Here is a 10,536-nt window from a genome sequence, read left to right on the forward strand (position 1 = left end):
ATTTGTATAATTAACTTATTCATTGTCTTCCAATATTGTTACCAAAGGCTTAGCACATCTCCTAACCTTTCAAAGAACTACTAGCTTTATCTAAAGATCAGTTCAATCTACCATTTGGGGTTTCCACATTTCAAAGGGTTGAGATTTGAGATTCAAATGTCAGTCAAAAAAGTAAAAAAATTCAGCTCATGATAGCACAATTCGGAATCTCAGGGCAGGAATGAAATAGTACACCACCAAATCCATACAGACCATACGGCATTTAACATGTAATGTGTGTAGACGCATACTTGATCTTCTTTTAAAATAGTAAAGGAATTCATTACTATTTTCTCCTGCTACAACTACAGATAATCTTTACTTTTCTCTTTGGTTAAAGGTGAAGGTGCACATTAAGCCAACATCTTATATATATTGAGGATGGTGGTAATTGTCAAAGTATTAATGTAAGCTTTGCTCTAACCAAGAAGTCAGTTCAACCGGAAAGATAAGTTTGAATTAATTATATGGGGTATGTATATCCTCTATGATTTCCCTGCTTCAGCTGTATCAGTATCTTCTGTTTCACTGCCTAATTTGACAATATCTTCAACTAGTATCCTTCCTTCTGTTGCAAGGAAACATCGAAAAATTAACAGTCTTATTAATTAGTTATAACAAGTTAATGACGTCTGAAAGTCAATCTGGAGAATGAAAAAAAAAAAAAACACACTTATATGCAAGATTTTAGACATAAATTGCCATTTAGTGATGCTCACTCATTTAACTTTTATCCGAAACAGCAATTGAAACTGGCTCATATTCCACTTTTCTCACATCAATTTTTTTTTTTTTTCCCTGTGTTGTTAATTGTTATAACTTTGAATAGAAGACAATTCCGACAATAGCTAATTAAGATGATAAAGAATGACTCCCACAGGTACAAGTATATATGCCTGTAACATCCCCATATTGAGTTCCCCAGTTGAGTAAGATATGTTGATGGGCATTTAACATCTACATCTCTATATATAAAAGTACGAATTTTTTATTTTTAATTTGTTCAATTGACATTGTAGCTACAATTATTTTATTTATTTATTTATTTTTCAGTCTTTTTTTTTAAATATTTATATGAGCTGGCATATATATTGGTATACTGATGCAACAAATTTTATAATATTTTCATAATTATTAAGGTGTCAACTTCTTATAGGTCGAAAAAAAATAATAAAATAAAAGATTGTAATCAACTACGACTGAAAATAAATGTTTTGTGAAAATATTATAATAATTGTTGTGTGAATATGTAAAAGCTAGTGTTCTTTTTTAGTTTGCTCAATATGTAATGTTAATCACTTCATTGGCTTTTTTTCTTTTTTACTTTTCAATCATCGGTTTGTGCTCTTTTTTTTTTTTTTTAATAATATTTATATGAGTTGACATATATATTGTTATACTGATACAACAAATTTCACAATATTATCACAATTATTGAGGTGTCAATTTCTTATAGTTCAAAATAAAATAATAAAATATGATACCGTAACTAACCACAACTGAAAATAAATGTTTTATAAAAATGTTGTAACACTTGTTATCACAATATTTTCATAATTGTTGAGATGTTAGTTTCTTATAGATCAAATAAAAAAATGCTAAGTCCACAACATTTTTACATTAATTTCACAACAAATCATAGGTAAGCTACTATTGATGGATAAAAAAGTGATATTAGTTGTGGGTCTATTTTAAAATCAGTAACAACTTGCTATCTAAAATTTGTGATAAAAATATTATGGAGATAGCATTTATATAAAATAAATAATAATATATCATACCAAAACTTACCACAACTGAAAATAAAGGTATTGTAAAAATAGTGTGACATTTTGTTGTGTTACTATACTTCTTTTTTGGTTTAGCCAATTTATTGAGCCAAAATTCATAATTTTACAGACAGTTTTCTTGGGCTAACTTTTTTTTATTATTTTTTTTTAACACATTGGTTAAAGTAAAAAACACATAGTTTTACTAACAAAAAATAGTTATGGAAAAAAAAAATTTCCCTTGTTTGAGGTAGTTTCATCCCCCAACTTTAAAGTTGAATAATTTCTTTTTTTATATTTTGTAGGCAAGTATACAGTCTCTGCTATTACTCTCAATTAAACCTTAACAAAATGTCCTAATTCCTAGAATATTTCATTGTGCAATATCTAAAATACCTCATGAAATTTTAATGTCCCAAAAATTTTCTTCATGTATTTTGAGTTTTATCTATTAGTCATACTTAGAAAGTAAAAATGGTGATGTATGATATTCTATTTGTTACCTAGAAGACACTAATTTATTAGTGATTTAAATCTTCTCGATTTATAAGTTTATCTAATAGAAACTTCAATGACATACATTTTTTGTTATTTTGTTCTTTTTTTATTTGTTTTCTTTCTTAAAAATGTGTTCATTAAAAATTAAGAAAGCTAAACATCGTAGTTAGGCTCATAAAATAAAACAATAAAAAAGGAAGTACGAATAACAAAATATTCATTGCAAATGATTGTAGATATTTAATTTGATGAAAAGCTTCAATTGTAGCATTTGTCATCATTTATTGTGAAAATTTAAATATTGTGACAATGTTTTATCAAACCTTAGTTGTTTATTGTTGGAAGATGACAACATTTGTTATCATTCTTAGTAGAATTTTTTTTGTGAGTATATATATACTGTATTTAGTAAATAAGTTCTACGAAATGAAAAAGTATTTTATATCAAATAATACCACGTTATCCGTATCAATACTCAATAAACAAGAGACATGTGCAAAAATAATTACCCACTAACACATGTTTTTCAATTGTTAGTGGGCTAGTTATTTTTTGCTGACATATCTCACACTTATTGGATTTTGATACTGCTGGCATGATATCATTTGATACCAAATACCTTCTTCTAAGAAATTATCATACTAAATAGATAGCTATATATTAAATAACTATTCTAAATTTAAATATATGGTTTGATACTACTTAAAAAATAAAAAATTTTATCTTAAATTTTCTCACTCAAGGGGCAGCACATGCCTTGCCCTTACTAGTATTATGAGAAGAGAGAAACCACTGACCTTTATCCTTGGAAAGGTTGCTGATAAGTTCCTGAATACCCTCCTTGTCCAAGGTGTCCTTGAGGTATGCAGCAGCAGATGCAACCTCCTCAGGTGTCACTTTACCGTCATAATCCCTGGCATAAAAAATGACAAAAATGAGTTAACTTGAAAGATTTCCAATGGGGAATGACACTAAATTCTCAAGGAGTTGAAAATCTAAAAGCTTATCTGTAAACTACTGATGGTTATTATTGATTATCGACATCAGATGCATGTGCCGAAGGATTCAAAAGTACGCCTACCATGTGACTTATTAGAAGACTAACAAACTGCACTGGTGCATTATGGGAAGTATCGATCTTTAGGGTAAAAGAGCAATATTTTAGGAATGGTGTTGCAGAAGATCAATACTAATAAATGATTTTATGTTTGCTTGATATAGAAGAACAGGTGATGTACGATAAAATTCAGTGCAAGTACAAAAAATCTCAAATCTGGAGCCTTAATTTCAGAAGACTGCTAAACTATGAAACAGGATCATCAGTGTTTCTTTAATCTGCTTCTCTGGTCAACAGAACGAGGGTGAATTTGGAGTTCACCACTTGCTTGACTCTCTTTTGCCCCCTATTTTACTTACTTCAAGTTGGCTGTTCCAGGAAAGTTCACATGCTAGGAGGTTTGGTCCCCTCCATATTGCATCAACTAGCTTTAAGCCATAGACACATCCTTCAGAACGAACATGGTTCCAATGGAACAGTCATAAGATATTTTCTTTCCAATAATTGAAGCTCTCAAGAGCCCATTATTTATTTTGATGTAATTTCATATGCTATCCAGACAACAAGATATCTCTCTCTCTACAGGCATCATCTAAAGTAAAAGTAATCACTAATCAGCATGCATGAAGATAAGGGATGCCTGAAAGGCTTGTATACCTTCTATTTTGTTAGAACATTAAGACATGGAATCAGCATACAATATGCAATGCTGCAGTTATAAAAGTAAAAGCAGAGGATACAATTAGTTTTCAGCAAACTATAAACACTTGATAGGCAGTGCGCCTTCTTCTTCTTTTTTTTCTTTTTTTTCTTTTTCAGAACCATTTGAACAATAGCTAGCATTTTAGTGTCAGTTTTGCTTCAGTTCTGTAATTCTATATGCTATTATATAATCTAAAAACATCCTATATGCACACATCATGACTGTGAACAAAAGTTCTGTAGCAAATTCATTGTAGTATCACCTGTCAAAAGATATGGTACTTGTTAAATTACCGATTGTCCCAAAAGCTTAAACTATTAGGAAATTGTGAATTTAATTATTTAACCATAATTCTGACACTCCCCCTGACTTGTAGGCATAAACTTCTCCTTAGTAAATAGGGGCCTAACAAGTGGGAATTTAACATTTTAAATGAGAGGTAGAGTAAAGTCAGGGATCGAACTCAGGATCTCCTGCTCTGATATCATGTTAAACTACCGATTGTCCTAAAAGCTTAAGCTATTAGGAAATAATGAATTTAATCATTTAACCATAATTCTAACAGTACTAAATGGCAACAAACCTGTCCAGCAACCGCCAACGATCTCCAATTTTTGCATCAACATCATCAATTTCCTTTTCAAGCTTGTGGAGCATAGCATCAACCTGAAGCATGAACATCCAGTAACATGTTGTAACTTGCCAGTTGCACAAAGAAATAAAGTTGACGCTACTACACCAATTGGGACAAAAATCAATAATCAAAATTAAGATTGCAGCTTTATAATAAGACTAGTTAGGGTGGCACGCTCTACTTCTTGAGTGAGAAAATTAAAATAAAATTTCTATTTGAAGAAGTATGAAAAATGTGTCATACAAAGTTAATCTCATTCTTGTAAGAATTTTGATCACACACAAAGTTATGGTTGTTTTTTAACATATGAATATCTATTTTATTATAACAGTTTCTTAGTACTTATTTGCTAAAGGAAATATCCACCCACTAAAAACTTCTAAGAATGATAACGAATATCATCATCTTCTAACAATAAGCAACTAATTTTTGCTAAGATATTGTCACAACATTTAAATTTTCGTGATGAATGATGTCATATGCTACAATTAAATTTCTTCATCAAATACCTTTAACTGTACACAATGAAAATTTTTTCATTCATACTTTTTTCTTTATCGTTCTACATGAGTCTAGGTGCAATATTTAGCTTACTTGGATTTTAATGAACACCCATTTTTGGCAAGAAAAGAAACAACAACAAAAATAAAAAAGATAACAAAAGGCATGTGTCATCAAATTTTACATTAGATAAATCATAAGTTTGGAAGATTTAAACTTAGAAAATCAATGTTCTCTAGGTAATAAATAAAACATCTTCTATCACCATTCCAACTTTGTAAGCATTACTACCATCTAAAACTCAAAATACGTGAAGAAAATTTTTGGAATGTTAAAATTAGTGGGAGAATTTTAGGCATTACACAATGGAATATTTTAAGAATTATAAGCTTTTATTAGGATTTAACTAAGAGAATAACAATATGACATATTTGCTCAATATTAAGAGAGAAATTGCTTGATTTTAAAGTTTAAGAAGGAATTGTGAACTACCAAACATAAAGGACAAAAAATATTTTACTTCAAGCTTTTTTTTTTTTTTTTTAAACTATGTTTTTACTTAAATGGTGCATAAAGATAAAAATAAAATACAAAATATAAAAAGTCAACCTAAGAAAACTATATGTGAAACAATGAATTTTAGCTCAATAAAGTTGACTAAGCCAAAAATAATTTAAAGAAACACAACAAAATGGTACAACATTTTCATGATTCCTTTATAATTTTGTTATATTTTATTTTTACTTGTAAATAATTGACACTTCAGCAGTTTTGAAAAATATTATGACGACAACAAGATGTTTTAACATTTTCACAAAAGAAATGTTATGTCCACAATATCTTTACAATAAATCATAAGTAGTAGGTTGCTACGATTTGTTATTGGTTGGCAAAAAAGTAATTTCATTGGTAAGTTTAATTTAGAATCAATAACAATTTACCATTTATGATTTGTTATGAAAGTGTTATGAAAAATGTTGTGAATGTAACACTTATTTTTTCACAATACCATTACTTTTAGCTTTGGTTGGTTGTAGTATGATATTTTATTTTGACCTATAAGGAATTAACACCTCCACTATTATAACAATTTGTTGTGTGGATATATTATTATTATTATATAAAAAATAATAATAATAAAAAAAAGAGTTGAACGGTGGATATTACCAAAAAAAAACTGTAGCTATTATATATAGAAATGTTCTAGTTATTACCCTGTCTATAAGTGCTGAAGAAACCTTCTGATCCGCAGCTGTCTCAGCAGCATGGTCACTGTCCTCCCTGGCAGCTTTATATGCTTTTTTAGCTTCTTCTTCACCATCTGTACCCTCTTTCTCCACCACGCTGTTATACAGGCCTATCTGGAAATGATATTAACAACAAATAAGTATAACCAACAGCATAATAATGAGAAAAATACAAGGTTACAAATGAGAAAGCAAAAGCAAATAAAACCTAGCAAACTTCAACACCTTAACTACTTGGTATTTCTATACATCAGCATGAAAATTACATAGTAAATATTTTTGTTTTATTATACAGTTTATTACAAAATTCAAGGGGAAATGACAGTATCACCCATGTGGCAGTGACCATGGGTGATGTAGCTGATGCTCATGATATACATATAATTCTAAAATAAGAGAAACGTGTGATGATGACGAAGAGTACTCAAGTATCATTCTACAGATCACAAAGTTGGTCTCCACTAACAATTTCCAAATAACAAAATACAGGGAGGGAGTCTATACTTAGAAGACAAATTTCACAAGACCCTTCGTGGAAGAGAAAGAAATTATATAAAGGAAAAAAAATGAAGATTTTTGGGAAAAAAAAATCGTAGTTAGAAACTTTGTGCACAGCATGACCACCTCAATCTTGCAACAACCAGTGCAAAATACCAGATGACAGCTAGTAATCATGGTCTGGTTTTGATGTTGGAAAATTCCATTGGGATAACCCAAGGACAATTTTATATATATATATATATATATATTTATTTAATAAGAAAAAAAAAAAGATGTATATATAAAAAGCTACCTTAGTAATCATGGTCTGGTTTTGATGTTGGAAAATTCCATTGGGATAACCCAAGGACAATTTTATATATATATTTATTTATTTATTTATTTATTTAATAAGAAAAAAAAAAGATGTATATATAAAAAGCTACCTTATGTGAAGAGCTCAAAGCAGTCCAAAAAATTACAAGGAAAGGAAAAATGAACAAAGAAGAAATTAATTACAAACAGGGAGAGAACTAAGGAACAAGAGGAGGGAATCACTAGATGTGAGTCCCAAGATCAAGACCAATCAGATAGAAAACCACTAAAGGAAGCAAGCAACTAATCTCTCGATCTATCCAAGTCCTCAAATGTCTATTGATTACGCTCCTTCCATATACACCACATCAAGCACAATGAAACTAAATTCCAAATACTTGATGAGTGCTTCTCCAACCAATTCCACCAACCAAAGAGAACATTTGAGACCGTTCTTGGTAAGACCCATGAGACCTCAAATGATTTAAAAGCAAGGCTCCACAACTGATGAGCCTTCTCTCATTGAAACAGCAAATGATCCACAGTCTCTCTACAACGACACATAACACACCAATCAACAAAATCAAAACCCCTACGTCTCAAATTATCACCTATAAGAATCTTATCCTAAGCTGTGGTCCAAGTAAAAAATGAAACTCGCCGAGGAGCCTTAACTTTCCAAATACCTTCTCAAGGAAAGACAACAAAGAAAGAACTTCTCAATTCATTATGAAATAAACAAATGTCCCCAAAGGTGTATTGGATTCCAAGATATGAAGGAAATCCACCACTAAATCCAACTCCCAATCATTTAGATCCCGAGTGAAATGCACATCCCAACTTCTCCTTTCCCTCACCCCCTGCCTTGCCAAGGACAAGTCTACTGAGGCCTCTCTATTAGTGGCAATCTCGTACAATATCGGGAATGCCAATTGAAGAGGTTGATCCCCACACCGCCAATCCTACCAAAATTTCACTCTATTCCCCATCCCACTCTCAAACTGAGTGTTTTTTTTAAAAGCCTCCCAATCCATATGGATACCTCTCCATAAACCACACCCATGAACACCCCTACCCAGTTTGGAAGTGCATCCTCCCCACTCTTCCCAAACTTCAAAGCTACCACCCTTCTCCAAAGCCAAGTCTCCTCAACCCAAGAAACCACAACCACTTCCCTAGTAAGGCTTTATTGATGGTAGTCAATTTCCTTATTCCTAATCCACCATCAATCATAGGAGCACACACTTTATCCCATCCTACCAAATGTGATTTGGAATCGCCCCATAAGAAGTCCCATTGCAACTTCTCAATTTTGTTAGCCACGTGAGTAGGAATGGTGAAAAGTTATAAGAAATAAGGAGGAAGGCTAGATAGCATAATCTTAAGCAACGTCAATCTACCACCTTTTGACAAATACAACTTCTTCCACCCGGCCAACTTTCACTCAATATTTTCCAATATAGGATTCCAAATGGAGATGACTTATGAGAAGCCCCCAATGGTATGCCTAGATAAGACATAGGCAAAGTCCAACCCACAGCTCAAAATCTCTGCCAAAGTGTGCACATTACTAACCTCATCTATTGGAACCATTTCGCTCTTACACACATTAACCTTCAAACTTGTCACAGCCTGAAAACAAAATAGCAGCATCCGTTTATGAAGGATTTGCCCACTTCTGCATCACAAATTAGAGTTGTGTCATTTGCAAACAAGAAATGTGAAACACATTACCCACCACCTTGCCTACCATCAACTTTGAAACCTCAAAGTAAGCCTACTCCCTCCACTCTCTTTTTTTTTGATAAGTGAGTCTACTCCCTCTATTCTCTTCAACATCCTACTAAATACCTCTATCATAATCAAAAACAACACAGGAGATAGCAGGTCCCATTGTCTCAATCCCCTTAAACTGCCAAAAAAATTCAGCTAGAGACCCATTAACCAAAACATAGAATTGAACTGTAGATATACAAGTACAGATCCAATTACGCCACTTCACCCTAAAGCCCATTCTCATCAACTATATACTTGTGTTTTGGTCTCTCTTTTTGGAACAAATTTCTTGTCAACCACCATTTAAGAAATTGAAGTTCTTATTTTTGAATTGTGAAGACATCACATGGGTGGATTTTAGCTTTGAATTCATTCTCTACTTCGAACGTGTTAGAATTCCTGGACCACATGAATTTCAAATAATACCTATAATATAATTTTTCTTTTTCATTTTGGCACTTCCTTTGTATATTTTCCATGTTTTTGGGTAGCCATCGATTTTTGTGCTTTTTTATATGAAAAAATATATATTTTAAAAAGAGGTGGAGATTGCACTTTTGGGAAGTGATCATATTCCCTGAATCTTCAAATAAAGATACTGCCACTTTTCTAGGACTTAAAAAGCTAAAACATAATGATTCATAAGTTAGATTTACAAATTAGTTAGCTTACCTCCTTTTTGACAAGTCGTAAGAACTCTTCTCGCTCCCTGCTTACTGACTAAAATGAGAAGCAGAAAAAGCAAATCAGGAATCTACATTAAATAAAATAAGAGACAAACTATGATAGGGTAGCACATCATCAACATTAATGGAGCCAAATAAATAGAAATTCACATGAATTTTAATGTTGATAATCAAAACTGTTCAAGTAATCTAAAACAGTATAAATAGATACTCAATGAACTCTATAGATAAATATCTTCTAAATCGGTTTAAAATAAAGAAGCCAAATAACTTATTTTTTCACATGAATTTTAATGGTGGATAGCAATGCATACATGGGAAACATAGAGCACCCATTTTTTTTTTTTAAGGAAAAAGGATTTTAAATTATTATTTTTCACTTTTTTTTTAGTCTTTTGCATAATAACCCTTAACAAATGAAATATCTTAAGCTGTTACAAAGTTTCACCTGTANGACATAGGACCGACCCTCGAGGAACATACCATCCCGAGGAGGGCCCACCCTCGGGCGCTCGAGACCTCGGAAGAACACGAGTACCTACCCACCGAGGGGGACTCCTTGAAAATCCGAGGAGGAGAGGGCCTAGTTGCCACGCGTCGGCGACATGAGCACGACGTAGAGGCAAGCCTTAGGCGAGCTGTCATCTCTGCATTGAATGCGCTCACCTAAACCCCCCTGACCGCATTAATGGGGATGTAACCCCTTGACAGAGGCAACATCAAATCATGGTGAGCCACTTGAGCACGGATAAGACCTCTGATGGGACGGACGGTCAGAGGAAAGACCAATAGATGATCAACATAAGAAAGAAGGGATAGGAGGGAGAGAAC

General features: G+C 32.2%; 1 protein-coding gene across 1 annotated transcript; it reads right to left on the bottom strand.

Annotated features, from left to right (window-relative positions):
- Positions 1-261: 261 nt before the first annotated feature.
- Positions 262-9,819, bottom strand: LOC112021755 (caltractin). Its single transcript, XM_065761906.1, has 5 exons — positions 9,692-9,819; positions 6,416-6,562; positions 4,650-4,732; positions 3,104-3,219; positions 262-607 (listed from the first exon to the last, which is right to left on the bottom strand). The coding sequence occupies exons 3-5, from the start codon at positions 4,721-4,723 to the stop codon at positions 525-527; spliced, it is 273 nt and encodes a 90-aa protein (XP_065617978.1). The 5' UTR covers positions 4,724-4,732; positions 6,416-6,562; positions 9,692-9,819; the 3' UTR covers positions 262-524.
- Between the last annotated feature and the right edge of the window lie 717 nt (positions 9,820-10,536).

Source organism: Quercus suber, unplaced genomic scaffold (genome assembly GCF_002906115.3).
Source record: "Quercus suber isolate HL8 unplaced genomic scaffold, Cork oak 2.0 scaffold_434, whole genome shotgun sequence".
Classification (NCBI taxonomy): Eukaryota; Viridiplantae; Streptophyta; class Magnoliopsida; order Fagales; family Fagaceae; genus Quercus; species Quercus suber.